This window comes from Microcaecilia unicolor, chromosome 2, assembly GCF_901765095.1.
Source record: "Microcaecilia unicolor chromosome 2, aMicUni1.1, whole genome shotgun sequence".
Classification (NCBI taxonomy): Eukaryota; Metazoa; Chordata; class Amphibia; order Gymnophiona; family Siphonopidae; genus Microcaecilia; species Microcaecilia unicolor.
The window spans coordinates 466,300,175-466,315,466 of NC_044032.1; the positions used below are offsets into that span (position 1 = coordinate 466,300,175).

At 41.2% G+C, this 15,292-nt stretch overlaps 1 protein-coding gene across 1 annotated transcript; it reads left to right on the forward strand.

The window, feature by feature from the left end:
* The first annotated feature begins 914 nt into the window (after positions 1–914).
* Positions 915–12,790, forward strand: LOC115462567 (mesotocin-neurophysin MT-like). Its single transcript, XM_030192560.1, has 3 exons — positions 915–1,037; positions 8,225–8,429; positions 12,741–12,790. The coding sequence occupies exons 1-3, from the start codon at positions 915–917 to the stop codon at positions 12,788–12,790; spliced, it is 378 nt and encodes a 125-aa protein (XP_030048420.1).
* The last annotated feature ends 2,502 nt before the right edge of the window (positions 12,791–15,292 follow it).

Sequence of the window (15,292 nt, forward strand, 5' to 3'; positions counted from 1 at the left end):
GTAAAATGTGGCCTTAGTACGTCCTTGTGCAGGTCTTTCCTGTGTGCTAAGGCCATGTTTACCACAGGAGTAAAATGGCCGATTCTTCTATTTCCAGTATTAATGGCCATGCATTAATTTTCTCATTAGCGTGTGGCCATTAGCTTATGAGCCCCTACTGGCACCTATTTTATAGGCCTTAAGGGCTCAAGCACGATTCGGTCAATGTGTGGCAATGTAGCTGTGCTAACCACTCTCCACCCATGCAAACATTTGTTATGTCTTCGTGAGTGGCACATCACAGCCAGGGTTCACTGGCTTTAAATCCAATAATTCAGGCCTATCCAAGGACTTAGGAACCCTAGAGATTTCAGTGCAAAATGTATGCTGTTGCAAGTAAGGTAGTTTTTTTGTAAAATTGTTGGGATTATGTCTTTTACATTTCTAAAATTCTCAAATATTATCAGTATTACTCCAAAAGCTCTCTATATTATTATTATTATGAATACTATTATTAATATTCTAAATAGTGAAGCTATCTTTTTCTGACACTGAAGCCAGAAGAGGTGAAGCACGAAATGGCTCTGAGCTGACCTTGATGACTTGGAGAATTAAAAAGATTTTCTGAGCCGTCCAGCACAGTCTTTCTTGCCACGCTTTCAAATATATGCAAATCTATGAAGAAAATGACTCCTTCTTTGCTGACCTCGCATCCTTAACCTTTTAGTACTAATTGAGAAATTTTGTGTGAAAAGGAATGATGATTTTTTTTTCCTTACAGAAATTGAATTTGGTGGCAATGATGAGTAAGGGCTGAGAGTCAGTGAGCAGCCTTACCTAGGGCTATATATACAGGTGTTCTCCAGCATGGAAACAGAAGCTGAGCACTAGAAATTTCCTCTTCCTCAGAAGAGAGCTCAGAGCCACCTGCTATCATGATGTACAGTACTTTGGCTGTCTACATGTTCTGCCTCTTGGCCCTTTCCTCGGCTTGTTATATCCAGAACTGCCCCATTGGAGGGAAGCGATCTGTCCTGGATGTGATGGACGTCAGGAAGGTAAGTGTTATTTTTATGATTTCTGTGTTCAAGCAATTAGAGATGAAATTGAGAGTTATAAGTACTCTTTTCCTTCCCCTTTCTTTCCAGATAAACTATTATGCAGCATCATAAGGTCCATTTGGACTGTAAATATTTACTGATCAATATTTAAAAACAATTTAACCAGCCAGAAATGGATGCTGACTGGTTAAATCGCTTGTTCGGAGCTATCAGTTAATTTGCAGCAACATTTTAAGTGGTTATCACTGCTGAAAATTAGTGGTTAACACTTAAATGAAAACCAGCTGTTTGGGAAGTGTTTGGGGGGGGGGGGGGGGGGGAATGGTGTCAGCATTTGACCAATTAAGTGCCAATATTCAGCACTTAACCAGCCAGGGTAAGCACATAAAACAGAGTTCTATCTTAATGTGGCAACCCATCGATTTAACTGGCTGTGTGTTAGCCAGTGCCATATAATCAATGCCAAAGTCTGGACATGGCCTGGCATCAAACATTTATTTATTACAGTTGTACCCCACGCTTTCCCACACATGGCAGGCTCATTGCGGCTTACATAGTAACAATATAAATAATTACAAAGTCGTAAGAAGAATATACAGTTTGTGGTAAACGCAAACTAATGGGGTTAACGGAAAGTAAGTTAAACATAGGAGGAATTGGGTTCAGAAGGAAAAGAGCGTAGGGAGGTAGGCGTAGAAAGATGGAAAGGAATGGATGTGGGGTAGTAGAAAGGATAATGGGGAACATGGTCAGAATATAACTATTGTCAATAAGAATCATATGGGCAAGTTTTGGTTAGGTTGGATCGTTAGGGTAGGCTATCTTGAAGAGATGGGTCTTCAGTGCTTTTCTGACGGGCAGAAGGCCGTTGATGGTATGGATAGATCTTGGTAGAGACATTCCAAAGCTGGCTACCTAAAAAGGAAAAATTGGATGCGTGGAAGGATTTGTACTTAATACCTTTGCAGTTGGGGAGGTGTAGATTGAGGTAAGTACGGGAAGACGTCAAACTGTTCCTGGTTGGGAGGTCAATAAGGTGATTCATGTAGTTGGGGGAATAATGCCAGCGGCAGTCAGCAAAATGTACACCGCCACTGGCTGAATATTTACCCCCCCCCCCCCCCAAGGACTAGATTCTATAAATGGTGCCTAAAAATCTGCACCGAAAAAAATAGTGCTTAGTGCTATTATATAAACTGCACTTAAAGTTAGATGTGGTTTATAGAATAGCATGTAGCATTGGGAACAGTAGCTCATTGGTCTACTGATACGATTCTCAGGGTGCAAGAGGTCCTGGGTTCAACTCCCAGATGATCTCTTTTCCCTCCCTGTTGGTCCTGGGAGAGCAGGATAGAAGGTTGGTATTAGTTGAGCTTTTAAAAGCAGTTAGCTTAGCAGGGTTTAAAAAAAGGTTTGAATAACTTTCTAAAAGAAAAGTCCTTAAGCCATTATTATGGTGGACTTGGGGAAGATCCACTGCTTATGTCTAGGATGGTGGAGGTTGAGTCAATGATTAAGACATTAACACGTGTAATGGATTCACCTGTTGAGTGAAAGAAATACCATCGTGTACTATATATGAGACTCTCCCTCACTTTAGTCTAAAAGTATTTAAGACTATCATATTTGCATTTACACATTCTGTGAATATTTTTTGATATGTCTAGGATAAGCAGCATAAAATGTATTGTACTGTTTTGGGATCATGGCAGGTACTTGTAACCTGGATTGGTCACTGTTGGAAACAGGATGCTGGGCTTGATAGACCTTCGGTCTGTCCCAGCATGGCAATGCTTAAAAAAACTGCAACAATATTTAAGTGTGACCATTTATACCAATGAAAACCTGGTGTAAATCTCTGTGCGTAAATTAGGCGCAAATACCCCTAATTCTATAATGCACATAAATTGCAGGAATGTTCCCAACATGCCCATACTTCTCCCATGGCAATGCTCCCTTTTTGGGTCTGTGCACTAGAATTTATGCACATCTCTTTATAGAATACATCTAAAAATATGCAAGCGTAAGTTCTAATTATTGCCAATTAGTGCTGTTAATTGCTTGTTATTACCCAATTATCAGTGCTGATTAGCTTATTATTCAATTAAGTCACACATGCAAATTGGGGGCATGCCCAAATTTACATGCTCAAAGTGCCATATATAGAATCCGAGAAGTGTAGAAGTTAGAGCTAAGAAGAATAGAACAGTTTTATGTCTTGGTTCTTACAGCTATAAGTAAATAGAATATTTAACAGCAACTTTAAAAAGTCAGATCATGGTCAATGAACTCTCTTCAGGCTGTGGCACCTTTTACTGGATCTGCATAATTATGCAACCGTGTCCCACATGAATTTTTGAGACCACATGGATCCCTTCCTTACAAGTGGATAATGTCTTTGATGTGACAGCTGAAGAAGGCTTCTGTGTGGTTTCATAAGTTTATGTCCAAGCTCAACTTTTCATCTTGAGGGTAACCTGTGTTGGTTCAGTAAAAAGGTATCACAACTTGCAATAAATTTTATTTTATTTTTTATTTTTGTTACATTTGTACCCCGCGCTTTTCCACTCATGGCAGGCTCAATGCGGCAGGCAAAGGAGGGTTAAGTGACTTGCCCAGAATCACAAGGAGCTGCCTGTGCCGGGAATCCTGGTTTTAAATCCTGGTTTTATTCTATAGGAGAAATACAATCAACTGATTTTGTAACTTTGTTCACGTTTTTGCTTATTGAATTGTTCTTGGTCTGATTCTGTTTCCTCTTGTCTTCTGTTGATTTTCTATTTAGTTTTATTTCTTCATTATCTTTATCCTTCCCTCCCCTATCTCTTTCTCTGACACTCTTTCTGTTATCACACTTCTCTCTATCGCTTTTCCTCATCTGATTCACCCACTCTTCACTTCCTTCTTCTTACTGTCATGATTTTTCTCTCCTTTATTCTCTCTGTCTTGTCCATCTCTCATCTCTACTGCCTCCTCCCATATCCCTCTATGGCTCTCCCGCTATCACTCCTTTTCTTAAATCTCAGTACCTACACAACCTTTATTGTTCTCTCTTATTTTCTCATCTTCTTGTTTTCCTCCCTTAGACTCTTCTTCTCTTGCTCTTCTCTATCTCTTTTTCTTTTCCTTCCCCATCTCTCTGTCTCCGATTCTCCTCATAGTGGCAGTATCACAGCCACTGTAGAAAGCTGGCATTCCAAGAGGTGGGGACAGCTGTGTTGGGGGGGGGGGGTAATAAATTAGTGAAACCGCTCTGATAACATGGTATGGCCTATATATATAGGCTGAGGCCTAATCCTGCTGTTATAGTTGTTGCAGGATATACTCACTTCCTGCCTCCTGGTGATTGTCATCCTCACCCGTCTCTTCCAAGGATGCATTCCAGCTGTCAAGCACAGAGTATGATCACCTATAGAATATCATTTCTTATCCAAGACTGGGTGACCACAGAGCTGGATAGAGCGAGCACTAGATGTGGTGTCCCTAGATTTCCACAAGGCCTTTGACTCAGTTCCATATTAATGACTTATAAATAAATTAACTGTTCTTGGTATGTGCCCTAAAATGACTGATTGGGACAAAAAGTTGGAGGTGTCAAAAGATAGTGGTAAATGATGTCCACTTTGAACACAGAGGCATTACCAAAAGAGTGCCACAGCAATCAGTCCATGGTCCACTTGTTCTCAACATTTTTGTAAGTGATATTACATAAGTATATAAATATTGCCACACTGGGACAAACCAAAGGTCCATCAAGCCCAGCATCCTGTTTCCAACAGTGGCCAATCCAGGTCACAAATACCTGGCAAGATCCCAAAAAAGCTCAATACATTTTATGCTGCATATCCCAGAAATAAGCAGTGGATTTTACCGAGGTCAATTTAATAATGGTCTATGAACTTTTCCTTTAGGAAGCCATCCAGACCCTTTTTAAACCCCGTTAAGCTAACCGCCTTTACCACATTCTCTGGCAACGAATTCCAGAGTTTAATTACACGTTGAGTGAAGAAACATTTTCTCTGATTCGTATTAAATTTACTACTTTGTAGCTTCATCGCATGCCCCCTAGTCCTAGTATTTTTGGAAAGAGTAAACAAACAATTCACGTCTACACATTCCACTCCACTCAATATTTTATAGACCTCTATCATATCTCTCCTCAGCCATCTTTTCTCCAAGCTGAAGAGCCCTAGATGCTTCAGCCTTTCCTCATAGGGAAGTTGTCCCATCCTCTTTATCATTTTCATCGCCCTTCTCTGTACCTTTTCTAATTCCACTATATCTTTTTTTAGATGCAGCGACCAGAACATTCGAAGTGCAGTCGCACCGTGGACCGATATAAAGGCATTATAATGTCCTCACTTTTGTTTCCATTCCTTTTCTAATAATATCTAACATTCTATTTGCTTTCTTAGCCGCTGCAGCACACTGAGCAGAGGATTTCAACATATCATCATCAACGACGCCGATATTCCTTTCTTGGTCAGTGACTCGTAATGTGGAACCCTGCATTATGTAGCTATAGTTTGGGTTCCTCTTTCCCACATGCATCACTTGGCACTTGCTCTTGTTAAATGTCATCTGCCATTTAGACACCCAGTCTCCCAGTCTTGTAAGGTCCTCTTGTAATTTTTCACAATCCTCCCGTGATTTAACAACTTTGAATAAGTTTGTGTTGTCAGCAAATTTAATTGCCTCACTAATTACTCCCATCTCTAGATCATTTATATATATGTTAAAAAGCAGCGCACAGAGGAACCCCACTGTCTACCCTTCTCCATTGAGAATACTGACCATTTAACCCAACTCTCTGTTTTCTAACCTTTAACCAGTATTTAATCCACAATAGGACACCACCTCATATCCCATGACTCTTCAATTTCTTCTGGAGTCTTTCATGAGGTACTTTGTCACATGCCTTTTGAAAATCCAGATACACAATATCAACTGGCTCGCCTTTATCCACATGTTTGTTCACCCCTTCAAAGAAATGTAATAGATTGGTGAGGCAAGATTTCCCTTTACTAAATCCATTTTGGTTTTCTCTCATTAATCCATGCTTTTGAATATGCTCTGTAATTTTGTTCTTTATAATATTCTCTACCATTTTGCCTGGCACTGATGTCAGGCTCACCGGTCTATAATTTCCTGGATCCCCTCTGGAACCTTTTTAAAATATTGGCATTACATAGGCTACCCTCCAATCTTCCGGTATCACGCTCGATTTTAAAGATAAATTACATATCACTAACAATAGTTCCACCAGTTCATTTTTCAGTTCTATCAGTACTCTGGGATGAATACCATCTGGTCCAGGAGATTTGCTACTCTTCAGTTTATCAAACTGCCCCATTACATCCTCTAGGTTTATAGAGATTTCAGTCAGTTTCTCTGACTCGTCAGCTTCATATACCATTTCTGGCACCGGTATCTCTCTCAAATCTTCCTTGGTGAAAACCAAAGCAAAGAATTCATTTAATCTCTCCACTATGGCTTTGTCTTCCCTGATCGCCCCTTTTACCCCTCGGTCATCTAGCAGTCCAACTGGTTCTTTTGTCAGCTTATTGCTTTTAATATACCTAAAAAAATGTTTACTATATGTTTTTGCCTCCAACACAATCTTTTTTTCAAAGTCCCTCTTTGCCTTCCTTATCAGTGCTTTGCATTTGACTTGCTGTTTGCATTTCTTATGCTGTTTCTTATTATTTTCAGTTGGACCTTCTTCCATTTTCTGAAGGATTTTCTTTTAGCTCTAATAGCTTCCTTCTCCTCACTTTTTAACCATGCCAGCTGTCGTTTGGTCTTCCTCCCAGGAAGCATGCTCATTTTCACTAAAAGGAGCGTGCCGGATGTAAGGGGAAGAGAAAGCATGGCAGGTAATGCAGCGGCACCACCGCAGACCAGTGCTAGATGAATTCTTTAGCTGGCGGGGGTCCCCAACCCCCATCAGCCAACCAGGGGCCCAGAGCAAATTTGGGGGGCAGGCCCCCATGGTCCCACATATCTACACCACTGCTGTGAAACAATGCTGTCTCTGATCCTGCAGTCCATTCGATTCTAGAAACCTCACAATCCTCTGCTTTAGAAGCGTTTCCATTAGTTTAGTTTATTCACCACCAAGGTCAGACTAACAGGCCTGTAATTCCCAACCTCTTCCTTACTTCTGCTCTTGTCCAAAAGAACCAAATTTACCCTTCTCTAGTCCTCCTGGACCACTCCAGACTCTAAGGAAGCACTGAAAAGGTCAGACAATGGAGCTGCCAGAACTTCTCCAAGTTCCTTGAGTATCCTTGGATGTATCCCATCAGGTCCCATTGCTTTTTCTATTTTTAATTTAGCTACCTACTGATCTTCATTATACAGCATATGGGGATGGACCTAAAGGAAGAGGGTAGCAGGAAGCCCTAAGTCAGAAACATTTCTGATTTCCTATCAACCCCTATAGGCTAAAGCAGTCCAGCACAGGATGCTACTGACAATGGCAGGTATAACTAAGCAGAAATCCAGCAATAAAGCTGAAACAGTTCTGGTGTATCTGAACAATACTTTTTTTTTTTTAACTCATGAGAGTGATATTAGTCTTGATTCTTTTAAAAATTCACCCCATTAAATTTGAGGGTTCCTAGGGAAACTGGAGCTCCCAAAGTATGGCTTCAAGCAAGTTCCCTATTTTTATTTTTTATTTTTATTTTCAGCACTTGATATACCACAAGTGATCCCTGAGGCGACTATGCAGTTTACAAGTTGTGCAGGAGTCCTCCACCTACATTCCTGCCAGTTGGGGAGCTGTTTCAGTATCATATTTTCAATCACTAGGGACAAGCAAGTTCCCTGGAGTCCTGCAGAGTGTGCCTATCTGTCACTATTGAAGGTGTGATACTGAAACAACATCCCCCACTGGCAGGAACGTAGGTCGAGGACTTCTGCACAGATTAGAAGGAACATTAACGTTAAGCATAGTGAAGGTTAACGAGACAGGACATGGTCTCCTGACTCCAACAAACCAAAGTAGCTAGAAATGAGTCATATGCTTGCAAACATCTGGATAAATCAAGCCTGGATTAACCAAATATGATTTGAAATGCAGAGTGTATCTGAATACTGAGGAATGTTACTACAAGCACATGATTGATTTCTGTTTTTTTTTCTCTTTGTTTTCCCATCCTTCCCCTTTCTATCTCCAGTGCATCCCCTGTGGTCCTAGGAATAAGGGACACTGCTTTGGACCGAGCATTTGCTGCGGAGAAGAGATTGGATGTTACTTTGGTACTCCAGAAACCTTAAGGTGCCAGGAAGAGAATTATCTGCCCTCCCCCTGTGAATCCGGAAGAAAACCCTGTGGTAACAGTGGAGGAAACTGTGCTGCCTCTGGAATCTGCTGTAATAATGGTAATAATTTCATCACTGTCGCAAAATGCTTAGCCACCCGCCTGGGGTTACCCCGCGGCCACTCAGAGGGTCTATCCCCAGCACAGCTCAGGTCTACCTGCACCTGTTGCTTGTGTTCTACACCAGGACCCTCCTCCCACTGACTGGGGTCATAACCACCTCTGGGCGAGTCTCCTGCTCCCAAATTATCCCAAGTGATTTCTAGGTTGCTGGTGCCACAGTCCCAGTGGTCCCACAGTTCCCAGAAAACACTCACAGACCCAACACACAAACCACCAGGATTCTTTACCAGTCCAGACAGGCAGAACAAACAAACAATTGTGTTTATTCTTTGAACTTGGAACAGTGGACAAAAATGTGCAATTGGCAAACAATAACAGGTAACTGAAATATGGATCAATTAGAAAACTAACTAAAACATTTGCATGCTGTCTAAACAGTACCTGGGAAGATCAGTACATATAACTGTTAACAAAGCCTTAGCAAAAAGATCTGTCTTTTTCTTCTTGCAGGCTAAGACTGGAGCAACAGTCAGCACTACTGGGTAATTTCAAACTCCAGGCCAATCAGAGCCCGATCAACACGTTTTAAACATATACTGCTGCTTGCTTCCTGCTTATGTTAAAGTAAAAGAACACTCAGTTCCCTATAACAGCTTTAAGCATAAACATGCACCATCTGCTGGCCAAATGGGAGAAATACACTTCAGACATAATTATCACAAGGAAAGATCCAATACATTTTACAGACTTAATACACCCTGTTTCTTCACAATCACAATGCAACATTACAGGCAGAGCTCATTCATAATGGAACCAAGGAGGGGCTAACAAGAAAATCCTTTAGATTAGAGCATTCCTCGAAGTCTCAGTTTCTGCCTGTGGAGTGGGACGCACACAGATAAGACTTAATTCTGACATTATTTCTGTGGTTTTGGGCATTTCTGGTGCATTTCAATACAGCTCTAGAGATGGGTTATAGCAAACACACTCCACAAGTCTTAAGCTTAAGTCCACCCACCCTAAGACTGACACTTCCTAAATAGCTTTCCTACATACACTACTTATCATTAATTACCTCCACCCTAATTACAACCCCATCATAGTACACCTGTTCATACCCATTTCAACCAATCAAGATGACTTTTATTCTCTGTAATAATTGTGGTGCTTTAGTTTCAAGGCCAATCATCTGGAGACTTAAAGCTTGTCCTATCTGTCTTTAGCTCGCTAGTTTAAAACAGGAGCTCAGTAAAGTAAAGCAGGAATTGAATGCACTTAAAGCAGCTTCTAGGACTGCACAAAATCATACTGCACAGAATCATACCAAATTCTCACCACTGCCTCAAAGGATAAAACCACCTAAGAATAGATGGTTCACGGTAGGCTCAGGCAGACTTCATTGTGTGACTCAGAAGCATCCGCCCTCACAAGTGTTGCCCCTACAGAATTCTTTTGCTCCATTACAGCATTGTGATGTTCCTGAAAATAGAACTGAGGTGGAAGAAAAAGCAATGAAGGTGGAACAAAAAGATATGAAGGTACCCAAAGAGAAAAGACACCCCCAAATCACAAATGTTGAAACACATACCAGGAAATGTAGATGGAAAGCGATGACTACAAATGCTCGCAGTTTAAGCAATAAAGTTCATGACCTTCAAGCCTTGATGTTGGAGGCAGACAAGACGTTGTTGCAATCACGGAGACATGGTTCAATGGTTCCCATGAATGGGATGCAAACATACCAGGCTATAATCTATTTAGGAAGGATAGAGATGGTCGTAAAGGTGGAGGAGTAGCTCTGTATGTGAGAAATGATATCGCAGCGACTGAAATGATAGGGACCTGGGGAAAGGAAGAAGCGATATGGATCACCTTAAAAAGAGATGATAGAACCTCCACGTGGGTGTTGTCTACAGACCTCCGACACAATTGGAGGAACTAGATAAAGATCTGATCGCAGATATTCAAAAGTTGGGACTTGTTCCTGGCCAGATCCAAAGGTTTCTATTCTGTCCTCATTCTTCTCGATCTATCTGCTGCTTTTGACACTGTTGATTACCACCTACTCCTTGATACACTGTCCTCACTTGGATTTTGGAGCTTTCTTAGTTTTCTTCTTATCTCTCCCATCACGCTTTTAGAGTATGTTCCACTTCTATCCCACTATCAGTTGGTGTACCTCAGGGCTCTATCTTGGGACCTCTTCTTTTCTCCATGTATACTTATTCCCTTGGTACTCTGTTCTCCTCCCATGGTTTTCAGTATCATCTTTATGCTGATGACTCCCAGCTCTATTTCTCCAAACCAGAAATTTCAGCAGGAATCCAGGCCCAAGTCTCAACCTGCCTATCTGACATTGCTGCTTGGATATCTCACTGCTATCTGAAACTAAAAGTGGCCAAGACTGATCTTCATATCTTTCCTTCTAAACCCACCTCTCCTCTTCCCACATTCTCTATCTCTGTGGATAACACTCTCATCCTCCCTGTCTCATCAGCTCATAACCTTGGGGTTATCTTTGACTTATCTCCCTCTTTCTCTACACATATCCAACAGACTGTCATCTTTTTCTGTATAATATCACCAAAATTCATCCCTTCCAAGTTTATTAAAATTTTGATATACCGCCTGTACAATCTGAGTGGTTAACAGCACTAAACCAAAACCCTTATCCACCTTCTTATCACTGTAACTTGCTTCTCACAGGTCTCCCACTAAGCCATCTCTCTCGCCTTAAATCAGTTCAAAATTCTGCTGCACGATTTATATTCTGCTAGTGTTGCTATGCTCATATTAACCCTCTCCTCAAATCACTTCATTGCCTCCCTATCCTTTTTCTGCATACAGTTCAAACTCCTCTTATTGGGTAGGTGCCACGGAAAATCCCAGTATGATCCACCCTCAACACTACCCACGTATGACAAGAAGACCAGATAGTAAAAAAAAACTACACTATTTGTGCACTTTTATTTTTCAGAAGTAAATACACACCAGCTGATACTGAGCATTATTTAATCAGCCAGGAATGGCTCCTGGCTGGTTAATTGGCACTTAACCAGCTATCTGCGAATATTCAGCAGGCAATAGCCATTTATCGACTGCTGGATATTCATAGTCATTGCATAGTGGCTAACCGGTTATATTGTGTGATATAACTGCCTATCTGTTAATATTCAGCTCTTCACCGGCCAAGTTAAGCAGCTAAATTGGGCCGCCGAAATAGCAGGCCTATCTTTGGCTGTTATAAACTTAACCAACCAGCGCTGAATATTAGCTTAGCTGGTTAAGTTTATAGTGGCCAAAACCCCCCAGATATTCAATGCCAGTCACTAGAAACGGCCTGACATTGAATATCCAGGCTCAGCATTGACTGCAGGACTTAGCTGGCCTGCCTCATGCAGCCTGAATATCAGCCCCACATTATTCATTTACCATTGACACATATACTTATAGGCTCACTTAAAATAGCTTAATGAACTGTATACTATTTCTCTGCATAACAGCACAATAATAATAGGGCTACTTCATACTGGTTTATTTTATTTATTTATACAACTTTATATACCTTTTATGACCTACAAGAACCTTAAATAATTTATAAGTTGAACAATATCATACATAAATCAGAGATAAAATCAATAACTTCCTAAATTCCAAAAAAATCTGATTCTATTCACAATTCACAAGTCAAAAGAGATTATTCTAAAATTTGGGGACAAAAGAAACAAAAGTTGTTTTGTTTTTCTTATTATTTATTTTCAGTAATCACATTAACTGTTAGGTGCACTACTGAAAAATGTAATCTTCTATACAGCATCTACTGACTGTGTTTTATATACAAGAAACATAGGTATGGATGATCCAGATTTTCAAAAGGAGATGGCTGAATCTACTCAGAAAAAGATGCATTGATAAGGGTTATGATTCTCAGGGTGTAGACAAGGTTAAGAACCGGGGGCTTGATTCACTGAAATTTGGAAGTTAGGGTGAATGATTCATGTTTGTAGCAATGCCCCATGACAAGAGTGAATGAGTGTATGTCTCTCTGTCATTCAAACTCTTTACAATTTGCAGGATCCGTGAATGGGTGTGTGCAGTGTGATCAGGAGGGTATATGAGAAAGGTGTGCAGGGTGTGACAAATTGAGTGTGGGGAAAAGGTGCAAACTAGTGAATTTCAGCAAGGGGAGGGTTTACAAGCAGTTAAGGTACATTCTCACATGAAGAATGGAGGTTGAAATGCATGTCAAGAAAATAACTGTGAATATGCCTTAACTCATCACTTGCTCTGTGTGTTCTGTTTTATTCAGAGAGCTGCATAGCAGACTCAACATGTGACCAAGACTCCGCATTCTCCTAGTCCAAATGTAGCTTCTTTGAAAATGACAAGATAAGACAGCATTTGAACATGCAAAAATTGTAGATGTCAAGCAACAGGAATCCTCCAAGTTGCAATTGTCTTGCAGCTGTTTTTGAAAAAATATATAAATGTACATATATATATGAATAAGAAAATCATTGCTGAAATTGAATAAACCTTCTAAAAAGTGCTTCCTCTGTGGCAATTCATTCATCAGTGTGATGTTGGAAAGGGAAGAACATATCCAGCTTTTGCCATTCTAATGATGTCAGAGTTACATTCTGCTCACAGTTCTTAGGGCCATGGAGCATGATGCCAGTCTCCTCTCAGCTGTTGGAGCATGGCACGGTCTATTTTACTTTACTTTAAAACTGTCTTATTGTCTGTAATGCGATGACCCCCATTTCTTACGTACACTGCCCAGAGCATCACATCGGTGAAACCAGTCAGTGCAGATTCCATGGTTCAGAAAATTTGGGCCACAGGGGCGGCCTATGAGGGATACGAGGCCATGTGCAGAGATACATTGTGAGGCCTTATTTGCATAAGTCAATAGGGACTAAAAGCAGGGCCATGTGTATAAACACAGTTGTTCAATGATAGGACCAGCCCTGATGGACTGTATTGATTTAGTTATGCCTATCTTTTTTTTCCCCCCTTAGATGTAATGCACAGTGAGTGCACCGAATGACACATGGAAACCCTAACACAGACCTGAGCGAGGCCCTCTGTGCAGTGTTCATTTAATCATAATAATATGTATTATTTACACAGTACTGTACAAGACAATTCACATGGTTACAATGTCCCTCCACAAATGAGCTTACCATCTATGTCTGACTACAGAGTGGATGTTAAATCTTTTTTTTTTTTTAACAGATACCAACCAAAAAAGGAGAGAAAAGACCCCCTATGTAAAAACTACCAAAAGAAAAAAAAAAAAACAACCAAAGTAGGGGTGGGCCAAGAAACTTCCAGCACAAGAGGTATGAAAACACTCTATTATTAACAAAGCATCAGCAGTAAAAAGACCCAACATGGGGCTGTGTTTTGGCAAAGAGCCGCCTGCCTCAGAGGTCACAAATGCCCTGTCAAATATGTTTTGAAGAGTAAAGATGTAGTTGAATAAAATCCAAATCCAGCGTCAGTAATAAGGCACAACTGGAAAGAAAAGGCAACTGTCAGCGCGTCAAAGGTTAAGGACTAGATTTTATATATGGTGCCTAAAAATTTGGTGCCGAAATGAAATATGCCAGGTGTATTCTATATAGTACGCTTAAATTGAGGCATACTTTATTGAATAAGCCTAAATTTCCATGTGGTTTATAGAATACACCGAGCGCCCGTCCGTGTGACTAAATTTAGTCACAGGCATTTATGTCAAGTAAAACTTGGTGTAAATGCTGACATCCAAATTAGGTCTGGACCAGGTGTTTTCTTTAACCACATACATAGATTTTAGAAATGCCCATGACCCACCCATTCCACGCCCATGGCTACACCCCTTTTCCACTATGAGGAGCATTTTCAAAAGGGACATCCAAGTTGCGATTTGGATGTCCTTGCAAAATGGCGAAATCCAGGGGGGGGAACCCGTATTTTCGAAACAAGATGGACGTCCATCTTTCATTTGAAAATACCATCAGAGATGTCCAGATCCTTAAATTTGGACGTCTCTAGATTTGGTCGTCCCTAGACATGGATGTTTCTGACTTTCGACAATTTTCAAAACCAAAGATGTCCATGTCAAAAACAGCCAAATGCAAGCTATTTGGTCATGGGAGGAGCCAGCATTTGTAGTGCACTAGTCCCCCTGACATGTCAGGACACCAACCAGGCACCCTAGGGGGCACTGCAGTGGACTTCATAAATTGCTCTCAGGAGCATAGCTCCCTTACCTTGTGTGCTCAGCCCCCCAACCCCCCCCCCCCAAAACCCATTACCCACAACTGTACACCACTACCATAGCCCTTACAGGTGAAGGGGGGCACCTATATATAGGTACAGTGGGATTGTGGTCAGTTTTGGAGAGCTTGCTGTTCCCTCCACAAATGTAACAGGTTGGGGGGTATGGGCCTGGGTCTGCCTGTCTATAGTGCACTGCAATACCCACTAAAACTGCTCCTTGGACCTGCATGCGCTGTCATGGACCTGAGTATGACAACTGAGGCTTGCATAGAGGCTGGCACAACACATTTTGAAAGATGCTTTTTGAGGGTGGGAGGGGGTTAGTGACCACTAGGGGAGTAACGGGAGGTCATCCCCGATTCTCTCCAGTGGTCATTTCGGGCACCTTTTTGTGCCTTAGTCATAAGAAAAACAGGTCCGGGTGAAAAGGTCCAAGTGTTCGTCAGGAACGTCCTTATTTTTTCGATTATGGGTAAAGGACATCCAAGTGTTAGGCATGCCCAAGTCCTGCCTTCGCTACGCTTCCGACATGCCCCTTGAACTTTGGCCGTCCTTGTGATGGAGTGCAGTTGGAGACATCCTAAATCGAGTTTC